Source organism: Macaca nemestrina, chromosome 8 (assembly GCF_043159975.1).
Source record: "Macaca nemestrina isolate mMacNem1 chromosome 8, mMacNem.hap1, whole genome shotgun sequence".
Classification (NCBI taxonomy): domain Eukaryota; kingdom Metazoa; phylum Chordata; class Mammalia; order Primates; family Cercopithecidae; genus Macaca; species Macaca nemestrina.
This window is the reverse complement of record NC_092132.1, coordinates 123,669,201-123,694,527: the sequence shown is the minus strand read 5'-3', so window position 1 is coordinate 123,694,527 and position 25,327 is coordinate 123,669,201. Positions and strand designations below refer to the sequence as shown.

Below are 25,327 nucleotides of genomic sequence, written 5' to 3'. Positions count from 1 at the left end.
GCCTCCCAAAGTGCTGGGAATACAGGAGTGAGCCACCGAGTCCGGCCTCAAGCTCTAAACTGCAGCAATAATCACTGGTAGTTCCTTTGCACTCAGTTTCCTAACCTTGAAATCCCACCCTTCCCGGGCACCCTTGCCAAGATTCCTAACCTTTCAACACAATGTACGCGGGACTTCCTTTTGGAAAGCCTTCTGCAAGCCTTCTGCAAGCCGTCCGGGTATGGTTCTGCAACACCCTGTGTATATCTCTATCACAGCACTCAGGCACTGCATTATATTTATTTGCTTACACGGCTATCTTTCCCACTCAGTTTATTTTCTTCTCCACAGAACCAAAGTCGAGTAAGCTGAGTTTCTTGAGGACAAATTCAGTAACGTGTATATATTTCAATCTCCAAGAGTTGTAGAGTACCAAACTGTGGAGCTCAATGTCAGATCAACTAAACTGGAGTGAGGTGGGAGGATAGATGGATGGGTCAGGAAAAAGAATTTTTCTTTTTTTCTCCCTGTGTGCTGGATTACAGGTGTGAGCCACCGCGCCCAGCAAGGAAATATAATTTTTTTCTTTTTTTGAGACGGAGTCTCATTCTGTCACCCAGGCTGGAGTGCAGTGGCGCAAACTCGGCTCAAAGCAAACTCCGCATGCGGGTTCAAGCAATTCTCCTGCCTCAGCCTCCCGAATAGCTGGAATTACAGGTGACCGCCACCATGCCTGGCTAATTTTTGTATTTTTAGTAGAGACGGGGTTTCACCATATTGGCCAGGCTGGTCTCGAACTCCTGACCTTGTGATCCGCCCACCTCGGCCTCCCAAAGTGCTGAGATTACAGACGTGAGCCGGGCCAGGAAAGATAATTTCTAAGTAGGAAATGTTGTAGGTCCTGGGAGGACCTCAGTAGGTTGGGAGAAGTGCACAGTGGTGAGTTACAGGATGGCAATGAGGTCACAGAACTATGAAGTCAAGGTCAACAATAACGCATAAGAGAAAAACTGACAAGTGGCGCAACAAGGGGTAGCGGGTCTCCAGGACGTGGCATTAGGACGTGCTTGTTGAGGGGCAGGTATTTGGAAGCAGGCCCCACTTTCGAGTTGTCTTTCCGCAGGAACCAGAGAGTGCGGTCGGGAACAGGAAGCAGGAACTGTTAGGGAGATAAGGAAGGTGCTACAGCCCACATCCATCCTCTACAGCCACAAGGTCAGGGGGGCCAGGCTGCCTCCTCACAGCATCAGCGTTTTCTTCGGCTTCACTTCCCTCTGGAAAGCGCTTTCTCACCGACGCTGCAGAGACCTTAGGGGCAGCCCCTGCCCTCCTACCCTCCAAGGAGCCACCACTCTAGAGCCCACGCTCCTCTGGATACCATGTGACTTGGGGGACTACTTGCCTTTCTTTTGAAACACGGCTACAGACTATGAGTTAAAAACACTGGGCTTAGCGCCCCCTCAATAACAACGCAGCTATAGGACGGTACCCTCTCCCAGCCTGCCCGCCGCAGGGAGAGTTCCACTTCCTTCCCAGAAAACGAGGCCGGAAGGGGCGGGCTTTCAGCCTGGACCAGGCGCTTCCGCCACCATGGCTGCGCGTGGGGTTGTTGGTATTTTTTTCCTCTCTGCTGTCCCCCTTGTGTGTCTGGAGCTCCGGCGTGGGATCCCGGATATAGGTAAGTGTTGACTTTTTCCCTTCGACAGTTACAGCTGGGTAATTTTCACAGGAATGTTGCATAGAATGACCGCTTCTTCGGCTGCGTCGCTTCGGAGCGGCTTTGACTACAACTCCCAGACTGCATCGTGCCTGCCTCCCACTTCCGGAGCCGACTTCACTTCGGGGAATTTTTCCCTCCAGGTGTGCTGGTCTTGCGTGTAAGAGAGTAGCGGCAAAGAGCACAGGGGCAATCATAGACAGTGCTTTCGTATCCTGGTGAACATTCAAAAGGAAATCAACAGGTTGATAAGATGAAGGCCTTCTGAGAATTTAGGCTGAGAGGTTTTTTGTTTTGTTTTGTTTTTAAATTAGAGACAGGGTCTCACTATGTTGCCCAGGCTGGTCTCGAACTCCTGGGTTCAAGAGATCCTCCTGCCTCGGCCTCTCAAAGTGCTGGGATTACAGGCCTGCGCCACTGCGCCTGGCCCTGAGATTTAAATAAGGGGCCACACCCGTGAAAAGCCAGTGGGGGCAGGGAAGGGGTTGGGGAGGGGAGGAGTATTCTAGGCAAAAAGATTGTGACATGTTGGAGGAAAAGGTGAAGGCCATTGTGGCTGAATCAAGGAGAGCTGGGAAGAGGAGGAGGAATTGGCTCAGGATAATGACTTTTGTTGAACACCTATTATAAGCCAAATACCAGGTGCTAGTTATTATCTCATTTAATCTGCCCTGCAGTCAGAGGAGGGTAGCACTATTATAATCCCCATTTTACAGCTGAGGGAACTGAAATTTAGGGAGATTAAGTGACTTCCCTAAGGCTTTAAAAAGGTCACTCGATTCTGTATGGAGAGTGCTTTGGACGGAAGCTATGGTGGAAGCAGTGAGGCACGTCAGGCTTTGGAAGTTGACAAGTGGTGATGATGGGCTGGACTAGGACAGTAAAAGAGGAGATGAAATGTAGACAGATATTGACGAAGCAGGATCACCCAACAGGCTTTGTTTATGGGTTGATGTTAGGGGCAAGGGAAAGGAAGGATTCAAGGACGACTGCCTCATGGGGGATTGAACAAACCTAGGTATTTGGTAGTGCTACTGGTAAAGGGAAAATGGAAAGAAAAACAGTGGAGATGCTGAGAATCATGAGTTGATTTTTGGACATTTCAGTGATCAGTTTACATGTCTGTCTCCCTTTTTAAGGTCAATTCTAAAGTTAGGGACCATAATGAAACTTGGCTTTGTGTACTCCCTCTCTTACTCCACCTTTTCTCCTTGCTCACAAAGAGTCAGATGCCTAGAAATGTTGCCTGCAATAAGAAATGAAAATAAAATGCTTTAAAAAAAAAATGTACAAAGACTTTCCTAATGCTTCCCACTCACTCAAGCTGTGTTGGAATGTAACAAGACTTTTATCCAAAGGATCAGAAATGTTGATTTCACACTCACTATTTCCAAAATTCACCTGTTCCCTTGTCTTTTCAACATCCACCCCTACTCTGCTCATTTATTATTTATCTGAGACAAGGTCTTGCTCGGTCACCCAGGCTGCAGTGCAGTGGCACGGTCATGGCTTACTGCAGAGCCTGGACCTCCCGGCTCAAGTGATCCTCACACCTCAGCCTCCTGAGTAGCTAGGACTACAGGTGCCACACCACCATGCCCAGCTAATTTTTTGTATTTTTTGCAGAGAAGTGGTTTTGCCATGTTTCCCAGACTGGTTTGGAACTCCTAGGCTCAAGCAATCTGCCCACCTCGGCCACCCAGAATGCTGGGATTATAGGTGTGAGCCACCATGCCCAGCCAGAAATATGTTTCTTGAAAGCAGAGACCAAATGGAATTTGTTTTTGTATTCCCAGCACTTACCAGTCTCTAGTTTAATAGAACTAGGGACAAGGGTTCTAGAAATTGCACCTGGGCTCCTGGCAGCATCTTTGTCTAGTTCTTGAAATTTTCATGGAATTAGCTTCTTTCTCAGAATTCTGAATGAATGATTGTTTCCTTTGGATTGTTTTCCCTTTTTAAGTTTTTTTTGTTAATATATTTTTTTTCCTTTTTTTTTGTTTTTGCTACCTTTGGATTCTTGATAGTGAGCTTCCAATAATTATTTGTTAACAGTATTTAAGTCTGTTTTACATATCATACTTTATACCAGCAACAGGGCTGGTTATGCCTATACTAATATTCAGACATATATTGAAAAACTAGCCTTGTCTTTTTTTTTTTTTGAGACGCAGTCTCGCTCTGTCACCCAGGCTGGAGTGCAGTGACACGATCTTGGCTCACTGCAAGCTCCGCCTCATGGGTTCATGCCATTCTCCTGCCTCAGCCTCCCAAGTAGCTGGGACTACAGACGCCCGCCACGATGCCCAGCTAATTTTTTGTATTTTTAGTAGAGACAGGGTTTCACTGTGTTAGCCAGGATAGTCTCGATCTCCTGACTTGGTGATCCACCCGCCTCGGCCTCCCAAAGTGCTGGGATTACAGGCGTGAGCCTCTGTGCCCGGCCTGCGTTGTCTTTTTCTACTGTGTAAAAAAACCTTTGTTGTCAATACATTTTACTTGTACTTAAGCTAAATTTTTTTTTTTTTTTTTTTTAAGATGGAGTCTTACCCTGTCACCCAGGCTGGAGTGCAGTGGTGCAATCTCGGCTCACTGCAACTTCCACCTTCAGGGTTCGAGCAATTCTCCTGCCTCAGCCTCCTGAGTAGCTGGGACTACAGGCATGTGCCACCATGACCGGCTAATTTTTTTTGTAGTTTTAGTAGAGACAAGGTTTCACTATGTTGTGCCAGGTTGGTCTCCAACTCCTGACCTTGTGATCCACCCGCCTCGGCCTCCCAAAGTGCTGGGATTACAGGCATAAGCCACCATGCCTGGCCTAAGCTAAATATTTTAAGGCCAGTTCCTCATGTTTGTTATCCATTGAAGTACACTGCTTATGGGGTCTGTAGTTTAAGTACACAGAAAAATCCCAGCACTCTGGGAGGCTGAAGTGGGCGAGTCATGAGGTCAAGAGATTGAGACCATGCTGGCCAACATGGTGGAACCCTGTCTCTACTAAAAATACAAAAATTAGCGGAGCATGGTAGCGCACGCCTGTAGTCCCAGCTACTTGGGAGGCTGAGGCAGGAGAATCGCTTGAATCTGGGAGGTGGAGGTTGCAGTGAGCTGAGATTGCAGCACCATGCTCCAGCCTGGCAACAGAGCGAGACTCTGTCTCAAAAAAAAAGGGAAAAAAAAAAAAAAAAACCTTAAAAATTTTTTTTTCTCAAAAGATATACACACAAGTAGAGTTCTTTCGTATTCCCATGTGGTGTTTGCAGGTTGCTTGTTAGAACAAACAGCAGTAGTATGAAACATAAATCCCACGCCTCAATGGTTTTTTTTTTGAGACAGAGTCTTACTCTGTTGCCCAGGCAGGTGTGCAGTGGTGCAATCTCAGCTCACTGCAATCTCTGCCTCCCAGGTTCAAGCCATTCTCATGACTCAGCCTCCCAAGTAGCTAGGATTACCAGTGTTCACCACTATGCCTGGCTAATGTTTGTATTTTTAGTAGAGATGGGGTTTCACCATGTTGCCCAGGCTGGCTACGAACTCCTGAGTTCAAGTGATCCACCCACCTCAGCCTCTCAAAGTGCTGGGATTATAGGTGTGAGCCACTGCGCCTTGCCTCAGTGGTTTCTTTCTTTTTTTTTTTTTTTTTGAGACGGAGTCTCGCTCTATCGCCCAGGCTGGAGTGCAGTGGCCGGATCTCAGCTCACTGAAAGCTCCTCCGCCTCCCGGGTTCACGCCATTCTCCTGCCTCAGTCTCCCGAGTAGCTGGGACTACAGGGGCCCACCACCTTGCCGAGCTAGTTTTTTGTATTTTTTAGTAGAGAGGGGGTTTCACCATGTTAGCCAGGATGGTCTCGATTTCCTGACCTCGAGATCCACCCGTCTCGGCCTCCCAAAGTGCTGGGATTACAGGCTTGAGCCACCGCGCCCAGCCACTTTTCTTTTTTTTTTTTTCTGAGACGGAGTCTAACTTTGTCGCCCAGGCTGGAGTACAGTGGCGAGATCTCGGCTCACTGCAAGCTCCGCCTCCCAGGTTCATGCTATTCTCCTGCCTCAGCCTCCGAGTAGCGAGGTCTACAGGCGCCCGCCACAATGCCCAGCTAATTTTTTGTATTTTTTAGTAGAGATGGGGTTCACCATGTTAGGCAGGATGGTCTCTATCTCCTGACCTCGTGATTCTCCTGCCTCGGCCTCCCAAAATGCTGGGATTACAGGTGTGAGCCACCGCGCCCGGCCTCAGTGGTTTGTTTACATACCAATACTCTAGACATTAAACTACTTTTGTATTGGCCAGAGATAAAATAAATTAAATTATATGTCATATTGAATAACACCTGAATCAATAGTTAATACTGTCAAGTTGGAAGAGCTGTGATTTTTTTTTTTTTAAGTCATACTTCTTCTCTAAACAACTTTAAATTGGTAGGGTTTTAAAAAGAATAATATTAGGCCAAGCATGGTGGCTCATGCCTGTAATCCCAGCACTTTGGGAGGCCAAGAAGCGGGCATCATTTGGAAATATATATACATATATATATAATCTGATAGCCCACATCTGTGGTGCCAGCTACTTGGGAGGCTGACATGGGACCATTGCTTGAGCCCTGGAGGTCGTGGCTGCAGTGAGCTATGATCAGCTGCTGCACTCCAGCCTGGGCAAGAGAGTGAGATTCCATCTAAAAAAAAAAAAAAAAAGGTAAGAATATACATCTGTTTTCAGTTTAAAATAAAACATTTATGTCTGTAAACTCTGTCGCCCAGGCTGGAGTGCAATGGCCTGATCTCTGCTCACTGTATTCTCCACCTCCCGGGTTCAAGCCATTCTCCTGCCTCAGCCTCCCAAGTGGCTGGGATTACAGGTACCCACCATCATGCCTGGCTAATTTTTATATTTTGGTAGAGGTGGAGATTTCACCATGTTGGCCAGGTTGATCTTGAAGTCCTGACCTCAGGTGATACGCCTGCCTTGGCCTCCCAAAGTGCTGGGATTACAGGCATGAGCCATCTCTCCCAGCCTATATATATGTTTTTCTAATTCCTTCTTTAAGTTTTAGTTAATTGACTACCAGCCTTGATCACATTGGATTCCTCTGTATCTCTGCCATTTATCTTTTGAGAATTAAAAACACAAGAGTAAAAATTCCGAAAGGATGGAAATCATTTTTAACTCAGCTTTGTCTCCTGTCCTTCAACATTTGCCAAATTGTATTATGCAAAGTAGGTAGTAGATTTTTGCTCAAATAATTTTCACTTTGATTCTTAATATAAGACCAAATACTGGCTGGGTGTGGTGGCTTATGCCTGCAGTCCCAGCACTTTGGGAGGATGAGGTAGGCAGATCACCACCCGCTCCTGGTCAGGAGTTCGAGACCAGCCTGTCCAATGTAGTGAAACCTTGTCTCTACTGAAAATACAAAATTAGCGAGGCATGGTGGTGCATGCCTGTAGTCCGAGCTACCCAGGAGGCTGAGACAAGAGAATAGCTGGAACCCGGGAGGCAGAGGTTGCAGTGAGCCAAGATTGCACCACTGCACTCCAGCCTGGGCAACAGAGTGAGCCTCCGTCTCAATAAATAAATAAATAAATAAATAAATAAATAAATAAATAAAAAGACCAAATACTAAATTTTTACTTTTTCCTCGGCAAGCATGTAAATTGTAATTTTACTTACAAGTGACTAAATGTCAAGAAATACAGAAGCACACAGTTACACAATTGTGAGAAATAAGGATTTGGTGTTTCAGTGAGAATGTTTATCATAGAACTAGAATTTGAATTTGACAGGATGATTTCTTTTTTTCTTTTCTTTTTTTTTTTTTTTGAGACGGAGTCTCTCTCTGTCGCCCAGGCTGGAGTGCAGTGGTGCGATCTCTGCTCACTGCAAGCTCCGCCTCCTGGGTTCATGCCATTTTCCTGCCTCAGCCTCCCAAGTAGCTGGGACTACAGGTACCCACCACCACTCCCGGCTAATCTTTTGTATTTTTAGTCGAGACAGGGTTTCACCGTGTTAGCCAGGATGGTCTTGATCTCTTGACCTCGTGATCTGCCCACCTCAGCTTCCCAAAGTGCTGGGATTACAGGCGTGAGCCACCACACCCGACCAACACGATATTTTCACAATTTTATTTCTAGTTATGTAATTTTCTCTATATGGGAAACTACAACTTATACATTACTGATATTCATATTTTTAGTGTAGCTGATTGCTCTAATTATAACTGTATTCCCAAGATAGTGTTTATTCTAGAATTATGCTCTGTACATTTGTTCTGGAAATGACAACCATTATGAGTTTTTTAATGCCCAAAGGAGAACACAGTAAGCCCTCTGTATCCGTGAGTTCCACATCCGAGGATTTAAGCACCTGTGGATTGAGACTATTCAGAAAGGGCTGGGTGTGGTGTCTCACTCCTACAATCCCAGGACCTTGGGAGGCTGAGGCGAGCAGATTGCCTGAGTTCAGGAGTTCAAGACCAGACTGTACCACATGGCGAGACCCCATCTCTACAAAAAATACAGAAATTAGCCGGGTGTGGTGGTGCGTGCCTGTAGTCCCAGCTACTTGGCGGGGCTAAGGCAGGAGGATCATTTGAGCCCCAGGAGGTTGAGGCTGCAGTGAGCCGTGTTCTCACCACTGCACTCCAGCAGCCTGGGTGGCAGAGCAAGACCAAGAAGAGCAACACACTGTCTCTTAAAGAAGGAAAGAAAAGAAAATATTCAGAAAAAAAATGGGGTAAATGAATGTTTGTCTGTCTGTCCCGACCATGTACAGACTTTTTTCCCTGTCCATAAACAGTAAAGTATAGCAACTATTTATAGAGCCTTTACGCTGCATTGGGTAGTATATGAGTAATCTATAGATGATTTAAAGTATGTAGGAGCATAGACTATATGCGAACACTATGCCATTTTATATCAGGTACTTGAACATCCGTGGATTTTGGTATACTCAGGAGTCCTGGAACCAATACCCCATGCATACTAAGGGATGACTATATATGAACAAAATCATAAGACAGTTATATAACTTTACTTTCCCAGTACAGATAATCTTCTAATGTGTTATAATTTATTAGGAGTATCAAGAAAACTGTTTTGGGTTGGGCATGTTGGCTCACGCCTATTATCCTAGCTAGCACTTTGGGAGGCCAAGGCAGGAGGATCACTTGAGCTCAGGAGTTTGAGACCAGCCTAGTCAACATAGTGAGACCTCGTCTCTTAAGACAAAAAGTTTTGAATTTTAATTTTTTTTTTTTTCCTTCGTCAGGAATCAAGGATTTTCTTTTGCTTTGTGGCCGGATTTTCTTACTGCTTGCTCTTCTTACTTTAATTATTTCTGTGACTACCTCATGGCTTAACTCATTTAAATCTTCCCAAGTTTATCTGAAGGGTAAGTTTATTATTTATGCTACCCTTTTATGCCATTCTACTCAAATTTCTTTCCTTTATTTATTCTAGAACTTTGCACAGTAAGAACCATTTTACTATTAATTTGTGATGTGTAGTTTCAGGGAGAGTAATCATCACAGCTTTAGTCATGATTTTGTGTGTGGTTTTTAAAAATTAGTGATGATGGCTTTGCATGGACTATATCCCAACATTTTTATGAGAAATTGTACATTTTTCTCATATATGTGTGTTTTTAAGCTATATCATTTCTAAGTTGTTATATGGTAAATTCCCTAATTTTAAATTGTGTGTTTGTGTTGCTTAACTGCCGTTTGATACCTACAGTTTATGAGCTGTTCTACCGAGTGAAAGTATCTATCATTAACCTTTTTTTTTTTTTTGGAGATGGAGTCTCGCTCTGTCACCAGCTGGAGTGCAGTGGCGCAATCTTGGCTCACTGCAACCTCCGCCTCCTGGGTTCAAGCGATTCTCCTGTCTCAGCCTCCCGAGTAGCTGGAACTACAGGCATGCACCACCATGCCTAGCTAAATTTTGTATTTTTAGTAGAGATGGGGCTTCACCATGTTTGCCAGGATGGTCTTGATCTCTTGACCTCGTGATCCGCCCGCCTCAGCCTCCCGAAGTTGGGATCACAGGCATGAGACAGCACGCCCTGCCGATCTACCATTAATCTTGAAAGGCTTTTCATCCTAATTTTTTGTTCCATTCTAGCAGTTTTTACTTAGACACCTTTGTCTTTTATATGTAAATGTTTTTAATTTTAGGAAATCATGCTTGCTTTTGGTTTTTAAATTTGAGACAGAGTCTCGCTCTGTCACCCAGGCTGGAATGCAGTGGCATGATCTTGGCTCACTGCAGCCTCCTCCTCCCAGGCTCAAGTGATCCTCTTGCCTCAGCTTCCCAAGTAGTTGGGACTACAGGTGTGTACCACTGCATCTGGCTAATTTTTGTAGTTTTTGTAGAGGTGGGATTTCGCCATGTAGCCCAGGCTGGTCTCTAGCTCCTGAGCTCAAGTGATCCACCTGCCTCAGTCACCCAAAATGCTGGGATTGCAGGCTTGACCACTTCGCCTAGCCTATTTCATTTTTGATAAGCAAAAGTTTGTGAGTCCTAGAAGCCTTTTAAAATAATATTGTACTTAGCCTCAGAATCTTAAAACCAAAAACTACATATTTTCTATGCTACTAGGAAGAAGCTTGTCATTAGTGAATTTGGTACATTGTGTTTTCACTGTTTATTTAAATGTAAGTAAATAAAAGGAAAGTGACCAGTGTTGAATGTATAGCCCTTTCAAATTAACTATGAATAAAACCATAATCCTAAAAGGTTATATTATTCAACCCAAACATAGATGACAGTGTGATATGTTAGGGTCTCCCAACCATAGACTTCAGATTTTTTTTCTTTCTTTTGATAAATTATTTGATTGGTTATACTTCAAATGAGATATTTGGGAAGTAAAAAGCACTTTCATGTTTTGATGTCTTAGAAGAAGAAGAAAAGAATGAGAAAAGACAAAAACTTGTGAGAAAAAAACAACAAGAGGCACAAGGAGAGAAGGTAAGCCAGAATTTTTAGAGACTTTATGCATAGAGAAATACAAAAATCTCTGAGGCAATTAAAAATAAGGTCTGTTGCTTCTGTGTTTGTGCTAAGATTTAAAAAATATATATTGAGGTCAAATTCATGTGACATAAACTTGACCATTTTATGTTACTTGTTTTTGAAATGGAGTCTCACTCTGTCACCTAGGCTGGAAAGCAGTGGTGAGATCTTGGCTCACTGCAATCTCCACCTCCCAGGTTCAAGCGATTCTCCCGCCGCAGCCTCCCAAGTAGCTAGGATTACAGGCATGCACCACCACACCCAGCTAATTTTTGTATTTTTAGTAGCGATGTGGTTTCGCCATATTGGCCAGGCTGGTCTTAAACTCCTGACCTCAGGTGATCCGCCTGCCTTGGCCTTCCAAAATGCTGGGATTACAGACATGAGTCACTGTGCCCAGCCACAATTGACCAGGCTGTTCAGTGACATTTAGTACATTCACAAGGTTGTACAACTACCACCTCTGTTCCATCTCCCATGAAGAAAACCGTATACTCTTTAAACAGTCACTCCCCACTTTCCCCTCCTCCCATCCTCTGGCAACTACCAGTCTGCTTTCTGTTGGTATGAATTTACCTATTGTGGATGAATAATATTGCATTGAATAGATATACTTTTTTTTTTTTTTTTTTGAGACTGGGCCTCTCTCTGTTGCCCAGGCTGGGGTGGAGTGGTACAACCATAGCTCACTGTCACCTCAAATTCCTGGGTTCATGGGATCCTCCTGCCTCAGCTTCCTGGGTAGCTGGAACTATAGACACAAACACACCACCACGTTCAGCTAATTTTTTTAAAATTTTGGGTCAGGCATAGTGGTACATGCCTGTAATTCCAGCACTTTGGGAGGCTGAGACGGGTGGATCACGAGGTCAAGAGATCAGGACCATCCTGGCCAACATGGTGAAATCCCATCTCTGCTAAAAATATAAAAATTAGCTGGGTGTGGTGGCATGTGCCTGTAGTCCCAGCTACTAGGGATGCTGAGCCAGGAGAATGACTTGAACCCAGGAGGCAGGGGTTGCAGTGAGCCAAGATTGTGACAGTGCACTCCAGCCTGGCGACAGAGTGAGACGCCATTTAAAAAACAAAAAATTTGACCAGGCTTGGTGTTTTCCACCTGTAATCCCAGCACTTTGGCAGGCAGAGGCAGGTGGATCACTTGAGGTGAGGAGTTTGAGACCAGCCTGGCCAACATGATGAAACCCCATCTCTACTAAAAATACAATAATTAGCTGGGCATGGCGATGGGCACCTGTAGTCCCAGCTACTTGGGAGACTGAGGCTGGAGAATCACTTGAACCCAGGAGCCGGAGGTTGCAGTGAGTGGAGTCTGCACCACTGCACTCCATCCTGGGCGACAGAGTGAGACTCCATCTCAAAACAAAAACAAAACAAAAACAAAACAAAAATGAAGGATGTTGGCTTCCCTTTCCAGATTTAAGACCTGAAATTCTGAAGATGACACTTGGTTTCCCATTTGTGACAAATCCTTGGAGTTACCATACTGGCATTCCATTTGAATCAGGATATGGGATTGTTCCCAGCATGAAAACCACAACCTGGTTGATAGTTTCATAATCAGGCAGGTAAAAAACCAATGTCTGTCCAGCTTGCTGTCTACCTGTTGGCACGAGCCTCCCCGCAACCAAGCAGCCAAACAGGGTGGCAGTGGCTCTGTTCAGCCAGCAGGGCTCTTACTTGGTTCTTATTTACAACTTTATAGATAGCGTACATTTTAAGGAACTTTAATGTATAGTAACAACGCCTAATTTGTTGTTTTGAACAGGCCAGCAGATACATAGAGAACGTTTTAAAACCTCACCGGGAAATGAAATTGAGAAAACTGGAGGAGCGCTTTTATCAAATGACGGGTGAAGCCTGGAAATTAAGCAGTGGTCACAAACTTGGGGTTGGAAAATATTCTCATTTTATATTTTGAATCCTCTTACTGTGTTTCCTATTACATGATTGATTTGTAATTGAAACTGATGTTAGTCTGTTTTTAGGAGTTTTTATTGATAATGATTGTCTATCAGTTTTTGTTCAGCATACTTGTTTATCGCATGGTTAAGGGGTTGGTCTTTGTTTTTAAAAGACAGGGTGTCTCTCTGTTGCCCAGGCTGGGGTGCAGTGGCACGATCGTAGCTCACTGCAGCCTCAAACTCCAGGGCTCAAAGGATCTTCCTACCTCAGCTTCTTAAGTTGCTAGGACTACAGGTGCACCCTACCATGGACTGCACCTGGCTGGTGAAGTGTTTTTTGGTGCCTAAAGAGCATATAACTTGGTTCCTTAAAAAGCTGTTGTGGTGGCTTATGCCTGTAATCCCAGCAATTTGGGAGGACGAGGCAGGCAGATTGCTTGAGACCAGGAGTTTGAGACCAGCCTGGGCAACATAGGAAGACCTTGTCTCTAAAAAAAAAAAAAAAAAAAAAAAAAAAATTAAAAATTAGCCAGACGTGATAGTGTGTGGCTGTAGTTTCAGCTACTTGGGAGGTTGAGGCAGGAGGATCACTTGAGCCCAGGAGGTCAAAAGGCTGCAGTGAGCTGTGACCACCACTGCACTCCAGCCTGGGAGACAGAGCAAGACCCTTTCTCCAAAAAACAAACAAACAAAAACTGTGGCATAAGATAGTCTTTAAAACTGTTGAATAAATTGCTGTTGTCTTATACGAGGGCAAGAACATTCTGATCTTTCCTCAAGTCAAGATCTCCAAGGTATTAAGCTCATGTTATGTATGTTATTATATATTCTGATTTTTAAGTCAAATTAAACTTTGGTTATGTTTTCCTTCAGCATTGAATATGAATTTTATCAGTTTCTACAGAAGTTTACAATTTTAAGTTTTCTTTTTTTTTTTTTTTTTTGAGGCGGAGTCTCGCTCTGTTGCCCAAGATGGAGTGCAGTGGCGCCATCTCAGCTGACTGCAACCTCTGCCTCTCAGGTTCAAGGGATTCTTCTGCCTCAGCTAATTTTTGTTTTTGAGACAGAGTCTCAACTCCATCACCCAGGCTAGAGTGCAGTGGCGTGATGTCGGCTCCCTGCAACCTCCGCCTCCTAGGCTCAAGCGATTTTCCTGCCTCAGTCTCCCGAGTAGCTGGGATTACAGGTGCCTGCCACCATGCCTGGCTAATTTTTGTATTTTTTTTAGTAGAGGTGGGGTTTCACCATGTTGACCAGGCTGGTCTCCAACTCCTGACCTCCAGTGATCTGCCCACCTCGGCGTCCTGAAATTCTGGGATTACAGGTATAAGCCACTGCACCCAGCCAATTTCTGTATTCTTTTAGTAGAGACAGCGTTTCACTGTGTTAGCCAGGCTGGTCTTGGACTCCTGACTTCAGGTGATCTGCCTTCCTCAGTCTCTCAAAGTGCTGGGATTACAGGTGTGAGCCACAGCACCCTGCTAAAGCCTCGTGTTTTCTTGTTGACGGAGATAATGCTTTAATTTTTTGGGTCTCATAATGGCTTGCAAATATTTTTCTGCTGACATGCCATCAGGGTAAAAAAAAAGAAAAAGGAAAAACAATTGTGAATATAATAAAGTTGATAGAAAACATCTCTTTAGAAACTGTCTGTTGTGTTTGACCAGGGTGATGAAGGTACAAGTCAGACATCTTTTGAAACATCAAATAGAGAAGCAGCAAAGAGCCAGAACTTGCCTAAACCTTTAACTGAATTTCCATCTCCTGCTGTACAGCCCACATGCAAGGAGGTAAAGTACTTCATGCCTGTCATTGAATTGTGTTTGTGTGCAGTAGGAGGATCAAACTCTGGGTGAGGTGGTGTACTGGGTGAAGATCAGGACTGGCCTTTTATCCAGATGGTGTCTTCCCACTACCTTACAAAGTGATCACCTTTATTAAGAATAGGCTGGGCGCCGTGGCTGATACCTGTAATCCCAACACTTTGGGAGGGTTGAGGCCAGGAGTTTGAGCCCAGCCTGGCCAACATGGTGAAACCCCATCTCTATTTAAAAAAAAAAAAAAAGATTTTTCCTTGTTCAATATTAATATTAATGCTCTGAATCCAACTTGGAAGCAATAAAGACAAATGCTAATAGGTTTAGAAAATACTCAATTATTGACCGGACATGGTGGCTTTACGCCTGTAATCCCAGCACTTTGGGATGCCAAGGCAGGCAGATCAGCTGAGGTCAGGAGTTCAAGATCAGCCTGGCCAACATGGTAAAACCCCATCTCTACTAAAAATACAAAAATATTAGCTGGGCGTGGTAGCAGGCGCCTGTAATCCCAGCTACTGAGGAGGCCGAGACAGGAGAATTGCTTGAACCCAGGAGGTGGAGGTTGCAGTGAGCCGAGATTGCACCATTGCACTCCAGCCTGGATGACAATAGTGAAACTCTGTCTCAAAAAAAAAAAGGGCTGGGCGTGGTGGCTCATGCTTGTAATCCCAGCAGTTTGGGAGGCCGATGTGGGTGGCTCACAAGGTCACGAGTTCAAGACCAGCCTGGCCAAGATGGTAAAACCCCGTCTCTACTAAAAATACAAAAATTAGTGGCAGGCACCTGTAATCCCAGCTACTTGGGAGGCTGAAGCAGGAGACTCTCTTGAACCCGGGGGAGGGGAGGTTGCAGTGAGCCTAGATCACACCACTGCACTCCAGCCTGGGCGATAGAGTGAGACTGTGTCTCAGAAAAAAAAAAATACTCAATTTTTTTTTTTTTTTTTTTTTTTTTTTTGAGACGGAGTCTCGCTCTGTTGCCCAGACTGGAGTGCAGTGGCGAGATCTCAGCTCACTGCAAGCTCCGCCTCCTGGGTTCACACCATTCTCCTGCCTCAGCCTCCTGAGTAGCTGGGACTACAGGCACCTGCCACTGCACCAGGCTAATTTTTTTGTATTTTTAGTAGAGACGGGGTTTCACCGTGTTAGCCAGGATGGTCTCCATCTCCTGACCTCATGATCCTCCCACCTTGGCCTCCCAAAGTGCTGAGATTACAGGTGTGAGCCACTGTGCCCGGCCAAAAATACTCAATTCTTTTTAAGGAATTTGATTATGTAAAAATGAAAAATATAATGCTTACGAAGGGAAGCGTTCCTGTTGACTTAAGACATTATCAAGCCCTGTCTTGTGAGTGGCTAATAGCTGTCATTAACATGAGTGTATAATTTTCCTTATCGGCCCTTCTAGGGAATAGATTAGCAATCAGTCACTTTGGGTTAGTGCCCAGGTTTATTATACATGTTTTTCATTCAAATCTTCAATCCCTAACGTAATTCCGATTGGAGCTGGGAAAGATTGGAAATAAGAAATCTGTTTTTACCGGCCCTTAGGGAAAGCTGGGAGGCTGTCTATTCCCTGAAAATAGTTTCTAAGATACTCCTTCTCAATCTGAGATTTCCTGGTCCCATAGTGGAGATTAAGCAGAGGAATCAGATTATTGAACTATCACTGACATTTGAAAAAGGTCAATATGAACTAAACGGACTGACTAAAAACTCATGTTTGTGTTTTGTTAATAACACTATCTTATTGCTGATGGCAGATTTTACTTGGCAGTCACATATGCTTTTGATACCAAAGGAAAACAAATGAGTTATTTAGTAAATGCAAGTAAGGTTAGATTACATGTTATAAAATATATTCTGTGGCATTAATCAATAAAGAGAGTTCCTGGAGATGAAGTCATTGGTAACAAATGTTTTAATGAAAGAAAATGGTCTAAATATCTGGATTGTTTTATTTTTATTTTTTTGAGACAGGGCCTCACTCTGTCACCCAGGCTGGAGTGCAGTGGTGCAGTCATGGCTCACTGCAGTCTCTGCCTCCTGGGTTCAAGAGATTCTCGTGCCTCAACTTCCTAAGTAGCTAGGATTACAGGCATGCGCCAGCACTCCTGGCTAATTTTTGTATTTTTAGTAGAGATGGGGGTATCATCATGTTGACCAGGCTGGTCTTGAACTCCCGACCTCAGGTGATCTGCCTGCCTCAGCCCCCGAAAGTGCTGGGATTACAGGCGTGAGCCACCACACCCAACCCAATATCTGGATTCTTAATAGATTAATGGAAATAGGGAAACATGAGTAAATGACAGAAGCAACCAAAGTAAATGGTTTCTGTCAGTCACCTGGGAGTGTGAGTGACAATAAGTGCATATTCATGTTAAAATTTGTATATGGGCCAGGCGTGGTGGCTCACACCTGTAATCCCAGCACTTTGGGAGGCTGAGGCGGGTGGATCACAAAGTTAGGAGATCAAGACCATCCTGGCTAACTCGGTGAAACCCCGTCTCTACTAAAAAATACAAAGAATAAGCCTGGCATGGTGTGGGGCACCTGTAGTCCCAGCTACTTGGGAGGCTGAGACAGGAGAATGGTGTGAACCCGGGAGGTGAAGCTTGCAGTGAGCTGAGTTCGCGCCACTGCACTCCAGCCTGGGCGACAGGGCAAGACTCCGTCTCAGAAAAAAAATAAGTAAATAAAATAAAATAAAATGTGTATATGTTTGAAGCAAAATAATTTTGGGGTCTAATTTTGTTTTTGTTTTTTTTAAAGACGGAGGCTTGCTCTGTCACCCAGGCCGGAATGCAGTGACACAACCTCAGCTCATTGCAACCTCTGCTTCCTGGGTTCCAAGTGATTTTCCTGCCTCAGCCTCCTGAGTAGCTGGGATTATGGGCACCTGCCATCATGCCTGGATAATTTCTGTATTTTTGTAGAGATGGGGTTTCACCATGTTCGCTACGCTGATCATGAACTCTTGACCTCAAGTGATCCATCCGCCTCGGCCTCCCAATGTGTTGGGATCACAGGCGTGAGCCATTGTGCCTGGCTGATTCATGTTAATATTTATCCTGTTTTTATGTAAATGTATGTGTATATGCATACACATCATGTTTTTTGTGTTTTTTTTTTTTAAGTGACAGTCTTGCTTTGTTGCAATGGTTAGCCTTGAACTTCTGAGCTCAAGTGATCCTCCTGCCTCAGCCTCCTGAGTTGCTGGGATTCCAGACATGAGCCACTGTATCTGGCTGTTTTTAAAAAAATAGTACATTTTTATATATTAGTAATATTTTGGAACATAATAGAAGCAAAATCCTTTAAATATGTATAGCTTGGGAGCTATTATCTCAAATCCTATTTTTATGATTAATTTTAGCACACTTGCCCAAAAATGTTTATTAATTGAGCTATTTGCATTATAAACTTTTTATAGATGTATAAAGATTTAAGTAAGCTTAGATGTGTGTCTAAACCCTGTATTAAGAGGAACTCTTCTCGCTGACACTTTTGTTTGCTTCTTGAAAATGTTTACATTCCTCTTACCAATCCTTTTCTTTAGATTCCTGATTTACCTGAAGAACCTTCTCAAACAGCAGAAGAAGTAAGTCTGTTATTCTCCTTGAAAAGTAAACTTATTTTCTATTTTCTTTGCTTAACATCCATTAAATATGTCTTATCTAAGCTTGGGTTTAGAAAGATATGATAGCGTAAGTGTTCACGTGATTATACTGTAACTAGGTCTTTTTTAGAACATAGAGACAGGGTCTCACTATGTTGCCTAGGCTGGCCTTGAACTCCTGGGCTCAAGTGATCCACCTGCCTCCGCCTCCTAGTTAGTCAGTCTTATTTGGAATGCAGTGTAGTATCAAATTCCTCAGCATGAGTCCTATTTTGCAAGCCTGCTGTGTGCTGAGTTTTTTTTTGAGATGAAGTCTCGCTCTTGTCACTCAGGCTGGAGTGCAATGACATGATCTCAATTCACTGCAACCTCCGCTTCCCGAGTTCAAGCGATTCCCCTGCCTCAGCCTCCCAAGTAACTGCCACCACACCGGGCTAGTTTTTGTATTTTTAATAGAGACGGGGTTTTACCTATTTGGCCAGGCTGGCCTGGAACTCCTGACCTCAGGTGATCTGCCTGTCTTGACCTCCCAAAGTGGTAGGATTACACCCACCCACTGCCTCAGGCATAGGATACACGTGGGCTTTTCCAGAAGTTTAGGTCAGATAATGCATGGCTTACTAAAACAGAATCAAAATAGGCATATGTCCCAGCACTTTGGGAGGCCAAGAGGGGAGGATTACTTCAGCTTAGGAATTCAAGACCAGCCTGGGCAACATAGTGAGACCCTGTCACTACAAAAAGGAAAAAAACTAGGCAAATGACTTCAAATTGCAGTTCTCCTTTTCAAAGGAGAAAATGAAGAGGGCAACTACGTTGTAAGCTGTTTTAATTTAGGAGTGGTTTGCCGTTGGGGGCTGGGCTAGGACTGATCCCCAGCTGTGTCAAGCTGCCTTCTTCCCAGTTGCTGAGTCATAGTCCGTGGTGCCCTCCTGTCACTGGCCACCCTACTTAGAGACACTTCCTCATGTATGGGGAGCACACACCTGTCTTGAAAGCCATTAAGTCATTTGGGCAGTAAATCCAGGAGAAGCCACTTCTTGGGGCTCGGCAACAGCTATACTCCTTGGAAACCTTTTTTTTTTTTTTTTTTTTTTTTTGAGACAGGCTTTTGCTCTGTCTCATAGGCTGGAGTGCAGTGGCATGATCATAGCTCACTGCATTTTCAACCTCTCAGGCTCAAGTAATCCTCCTACCTTAGCGTCCCAAGTAACTAGGACTGCAGGCACATGCCACCAGGCCTGGCTAATTTTTAAATTAAAAAAATTTTTTTTGGGCCGGGCGCGGTGGCTCAAGCCTGTAATCCCAGCACTTTGGGAGGCCGAGACGGGCGGATCACGAGGTCAGGAGATCGAGACCATCCTGGCTAACACGGTGAAACCCCGTCTCTACTAAAAAATACAAAAAACTAGCCGGGCGAGGTGGCGGGCGCCTGTAGTCCCAGCTACTCGGGAGGCTGAGGCAGGAGAATGGCGTAAACCCGGGAGGCGGAGCTTGCAGTGAGCCGAGATCCGGCCACTTGCACTCCAGCCTGGGTGTCAGAGCGAGACTCCGTCTCAAAAAAAAAAAAAAAAAAAAAAAAAAAAAGAAAAAAATTTTTTTTGGTAAAGATTGGGTCTCACTGTGTTGCTCAGGCTGGTCCAACTCCTGGTCTCATGTGATCCTCTCACCTTGGCCTCCCCAGGTGGTGGGATTATAGGTGTGAGTCACTGTGCCTGATGGGAAAGCTTTTTTTTTTTTTGAGACCAAGTCTCACTGTGTTGCTCAAGCTGGAGTGCAATGGCACGATCTTGGCTCACTGAAACCTCTGCTTCCCGGGTTCAAGCCATTCTCCTGCCTCAGCCTCCTGAGTAGCTAGGACCACAGGTGTGTGCCACAATGCCTGGCTAATATTTGTATTTTTAGGAGAGATGGGGTTTCACCATGTTGGCCAGGCTGGTCTTGAACTCCTGACCTCAAGTGATCTGCCCACCTCGGCCTCCCAGAGTGCTGGGATTACAGCCTGAGCCACTGCACCTGGCCTGTTGGAAATATTTTCTAACATAGCTTTCCTGAGAGGGAGGGGTGCTGCTCTAAAACCACCACTTATACATAATATGATACCCACATAACTCCCAGCACAGTTAATGATCATGTTAGTCATAAAGGGTTTCTTGACAGTTGAAAAATAAACACTAATTTGTCATCTTCTCATTTTATAATGTCTTTTTTTTTTTTTTTTTTTTTTTTTTTAAAAAAAACAGTCTTGCTCTGTCATCCAGGCTGGGGTGTAGTGGCATGATCACAGCTAACTGCTGTCTCAGATTCCCTGGGCTCAGGCAATTCTCCCACTTCAACCTCCCAAGTAGCTGGGACTAGAGGAGTGCACCACCACGTCTAGCTAATTTTTCTATTTTTTGTGGCAGGGGGGTGTCTCAAACTCCGGGCCTCAAGTGGTCCGCCTGTCTCAGCCTCCCAAAGTCCTGGGATTATAGGCGTGAGCCACCACCATGCCCTACCTATGTCTTTTAATAATTAGCAAAGCAGCATCTAAGTCCTTTTTAGCTGCTTAGCTGTTTTATAGAATGAAAGGGATTGCAAAGAGCAATGGATCGGAGTTCTTATGTGAATCTTTCTTCCTCAGGTAGTTACTGTTGCTCTCCGATGTCCCAGTGGGAATGTCCTGAGGAGAAGGTTTTTGAAGTCCTGCAGCTCACAGGTAAGTGAAGGAATTCGCATTTTGAGAAATATCTTTGTTGAATTTGGCAGTAGTTTATTCACATGCCTTTGGGAAGGTGTGATCACATTGTCATCCTGCACCTCCCATCAGGTATGGATAAAGGACATTTCCAGGTACTCCACAATGCAGAAATTTGGCTAACTAGGCATGCATGCCGGATGTCTCTGAATTGTGATCTCTGCATTCACATTTTACTTATTCTTTCCCTTTGGTGTATTTTTCCTTTGTTGTTTGCTTTCATTACATTTTCATAATTTGATGGGCAAGATGCTTTTAAATCCTTAGGAAGTAGCCACTATTAACTTTAGACTTTTTTTTTCTTTTAAAAACAGTACCGTGGGCTGGGTGCAGTGGCTCACGTCTATAATCCCAACACTTTGGGAGGCCAAGGTGGGCAGATCACTTGAGGTCAGGAGTTCGAGACCAGCCTGGCCAACATGGTGAAACCCCATCTCTACTAAAAATATGAAAATTAACCGAGCATGGTGGCGGACTCCTGTAATCCCCACTACTTGGGAGGCTGAGGCAGGAGAATCACTCGAACCTGGGAGGCAGAGGTTTTAATGAGCCGAGATCGTGCCACCGCACTCCAGCCTGGGTGACAGAGCAAAATTCTGTCTCAAAAATAATAAATAATAAAAAAGAATACTGTGGTTGTTAGTGATAATTTGGAAAATATGGAAAAGTAGAGTGAAAAAAATTTGATCTGTAGTCTCATGCCAAAACCAGTTACTAACATTTTGGTATATTTCCATCTCTAATTACATTTAAACATAAAATTATGTGTGCATTAAAAATATATGTAAATAATTTTCTGTCCTGTTTGTTGTATTTAACCTTCAATGACAATAATGCTATAAACCGTAATGGAAAATACTGGATTTGACTACATAAAAAATCCGGCCAGGTGCGGTGGCTCACGCCTGTAATCCCAGCACTTTGGGAGGCCAATGCGGGCGGATCATGAGGTCAGGAGATGAAGATCATCCTAACATGGTGAAACCTCGTCTCTACTAAAAATACAAAAAAATTAGCCAGGCGAGGTGGCGGGCACCTGTAGTCCCAGCTACTCGGGAGGCTGAGGCAGGAGAATGGCGTGAACCCGGGAGGCGGAGCTTGCAGTGAGCTGAGATCGCTCAAAAAAAAAAAATTAAAAATTCCGTAAAGAAACTATTCATAAAGTTTAGGGTTTTTTTTGTTTTTTTTTTTGTTTTTTTTTTTGGAGACAGAATCTTGCCCTGTCACCCAGGCTGGAATGGAGTGGTGCGATCACAGCTCACTGCAACCTCCATCTCCCGGCCTCAAGCAATTCTTGTGCCTCAGCCTCCTAAGTAGCTGGGACCAGAGGCACATACCACTGTTCCTGGCTAATTTTTGTATTTTTAGTAGAGACGGGGTTTTGCCATGTTGGCCAGGCTGGTCTTAAACTCCTGGGCTCAAGTGATCCGCCCACCTTGGCCTCCCCAAGTGTTGGGATTATAGGCGTGAGCCACCACAACCAGCCCATTTTACTATTTATGTGTGACAGTCATTTTTTATAAGGAGCTTAAATCAAAGAAAAGATAAACACCTCAGTAGACTGACAGGGAAAGAAACATATGAATATCATGTTTCCTAAAGAAGACTCAGTGACAGATAAATATATGAAAAAAAGTTTGGCCTCACACAGAATCAATGAAGTACAAATAAAATGAAACTGTATTTTCTACCTAACTGGACTGTCAGAGATTAAAAAGAAATAGTACCCAGATTGGAAAACAGGGATTCTTAAAACTTTAATAGTTTTTTGGCTGGGTACTGTGGTTCACACCTGTAATCCCAACACTTTGGGAGGCTTAGGCAAGCAGATCACGAGGTCAAGAGATTGAGACCATCCTTGCCAACATGGTGAAACCTTGTTTCTACTAAAAATACAAAAATTAGCCAGGCATGGTGGTGGGCGCCTGTAGTCCCAGCTACTCAGGAGGCTGAGGCAGGAAAATTGCTTGAACCCGGGAGGCGGAGGTTGCAGTGACCCGAGATTGTACCACTGCACTCCAGTCTGGGAGACAGAGCAAGACTGTCTCAAAAAACAACAAAACAGAAAACCTTTAATATTTTTTATATTTTAAAAATAGAACAGGGTCTCACTATGCTGACCAGGTCAATCTTGAACTCCTGGGCTCGAATGATTCTCCTGCCTCGTCCTTCCAAAGTGCTGGGATTACAGGTGTGAGCCACTGTGTCTGGCCATCATAACTTGTTAATGTGAATGTAAATAGGATCAGTGTTCCTGACAGATAATTTACAATTGTTTTTATTTATTTTTGTGAGATTGGTTCTCACTCTGTCACCAAAGCTGAAGCACAGTGGTACAATCACAGCTCACTGAAACCTTGACCTTCCCGGGCTCAGGTGGTCCTTGCACCTCAGCCTCCTGAGTAGCTGGGATTATAGGCACGCACCACCGGACCTGGCTAATTTTTGTATTTTTTGTAGAGACTGGGTTTCGCCATGTTACCCAGGCTGGTCTCAAACTTCTGTGCCATTATATGTTTGGAAAAAAATGTATACATACGTGTGTGTGTGTGTGTGTGTGTGTGTGTGTGTGTATATATAGTTTTGAGACAGAGTCTTGCTCTGTCACCCAGGCTGGAGTGCAGTGGCGGGATCTCAGCTCACTGCAACCTTCGCCTCCTGGGTTCAAATTATTCTCCCTCCCCAGCCTCCTGAGGGCCTGGGATTACAGGTGCCCGCCACCACGCCTGGCTAATTTTTGGCTGGGCACAGTGGCTTATGGCCGTAATCTCAGCACTTCAGGAGGCGCAGGCAGGCAGATCACTTGAGGTCAGGAGTTCAAGACCAGCCTGGCCAACATGGTGGAACCCCATCTCTACCAAAAATACAAAAATTAGCCGGGCATGGTGCCAGGCGCCTGTATAATCCAAGCTACTCTGGAGGCTGAGGCAGGAGAATCGCTTAAACCCAGGAGGTGGAGGTTTCAGTGAGCCGAGATTGTGCCATTGCACTCCAGCCTGGGTGACAGAGCAAGACTCCCATGTCAAAAAAAAAAAAAAAAAAAAAGAATATTCCTATCTCAAAACTCATGGCAAGCTATTTTCCTTTAAGCTCTAGAAAGTTTCTTTGAAAGGTATGAAAATTCTGTCTCATGACTCCTAGGGATGTGATTTTACACTGACAAAATTATAAAATGTTATGGTGGTCTAAAGGGACACGGTGTGTAAAGTATTTGATAATGACTAAGCCAAGCTTTTTATCTTCTAGGTCTTACTTGACTGGATGATGAGAATTGGGTACCACACATCTCTATACAGCCTTTCTACTTCCTTTCCCAGACGGCCTCTGGCAGTGGAGGGGGGCCAGTCGCTGGAGGACGTAGGAATAACTGTGGACACTGTGCTCATCCTGGAAGAGAAGGAGCAGACCAACTAGGAAAGAAGTTTGAGACCAGCCTGGGTAACATGGCGAAACCCAGTCTCTACATGCTCCCTGTTCTGCTTGAAGTCAGCTATGCCATCACCTCCTGGCACAATAAAGGCTTCACATTAAAACCACACCATACCTTGATTGAGCTCATGGCAGTAAACATTGAACATTGATATCCATGGGAATAGGATTAGAAAAGGATTGCTTTCTGCATACAATAATCTGTGGACTGTGCCATTTTACAGTGTACCAAATGAGAACGAGGTAAAAATGTATGCAGTAAGGCACTCCGTAATTGCTATTTTTTCCCAGCTGACATGATTTCTCAGTGTTAGAAAACAAACCCATAGAACTTTGCTTTCTGCCTCTTCAATCCATCTTACCACACAGTATTTCATGATTCAGTCAAATTCTTCAAAGTCTTATAAGCAGGAGTGTTTATTCTGCTGTATATCTGTGAAATTGAAAACTTGGAAGAAGCTTCAAAGCTCTTGGAGGCTTTAAAGTTCTTTCTGATGGGTATGCATTACAGTTAACTGATGTTTGCGATTTATATAATTTTGACTTGTATTAAATGTTATATTTACAAAGTTCCAAATGAATCAATATTTTTAAAAAAAAAACTATGAAAGCATTAAAATATAGGTGAATTTTAAAAAATGTATCTGATCATTTCCCTCTCCTGCTTCTAAGGTTATAATGATAAAGTCATGCACTGTTCAGACTCCAAGTGTGGTTATAAAAGGCTTTTAACTTTGTTCTACTCACTCCTTTTTTCTTGTCTCATGCTCTGTTTTAAAAGTCTGCTCAGGCCTGGTGTGGTGGCTCATGCCTATAATCCCAGTACTTTGAGAGGCTGAGGCGGGCGGATCATGAAGTCAAGAGATCGAGACCAGGCTAGGCACAGTGGCTCACGCCCATTATCCCAGCACTTTGGGAGGCCAAGGCAGGTGCATCATGAGGTCAGGAGTTCAACACCAGCCTGGCCAAGATGGTGAAACCCCATCTCTACTAAAAATACAAAATTTAGCCAGGTGCAGTGGCAGGTGCCTGTAATTCCCAGGTACTCGGGAGGCTGAGGCAGGAGAATTGCTTGAATCTGGCCAGCAGATGTTTC

General features: G+C 44.2%; 1 protein-coding gene across 4 annotated transcripts; it reads left to right on the top strand.

The window, feature by feature from the left end:
- Positions 1-1,028: 1,028 nt before the first annotated feature.
- On the top strand, positions 1,029-24,338 carry LOC105481964 (UBX domain protein 8). Of its 4 annotated transcripts, none has more exons than XM_071068435.1 (8): positions 1,029-1,657; positions 8,958-9,080; positions 10,593-10,660; positions 12,492-12,614; positions 14,295-14,417; positions 18,006-18,047; positions 20,689-20,763; positions 24,049-24,338. In XM_071068435.1, the coding sequence occupies exons 1-8, from the start codon at positions 1,570-1,572 to the stop codon at positions 24,214-24,216; spliced, it is 810 nt and encodes a 269-aa protein (XP_070924536.1). In that variant the 5' UTR covers positions 1,029-1,569; the 3' UTR covers positions 24,217-24,338. The 4 variants fall into 4 exon arrangements, with proteins under 4 accessions (XP_070924536.1, XP_070924535.1, XP_011740064.1 ...); XM_071068434.1 differs by having other exon boundaries at positions 10,590-10,660; XM_071068436.1 differs by lacking the exon at positions 1,029-1,657 and adding an exon at positions 1,678-1,839 and having other exon boundaries at positions 10,590-10,660.
- Positions 24,339-25,327: the final 989 nt, after the last annotated feature.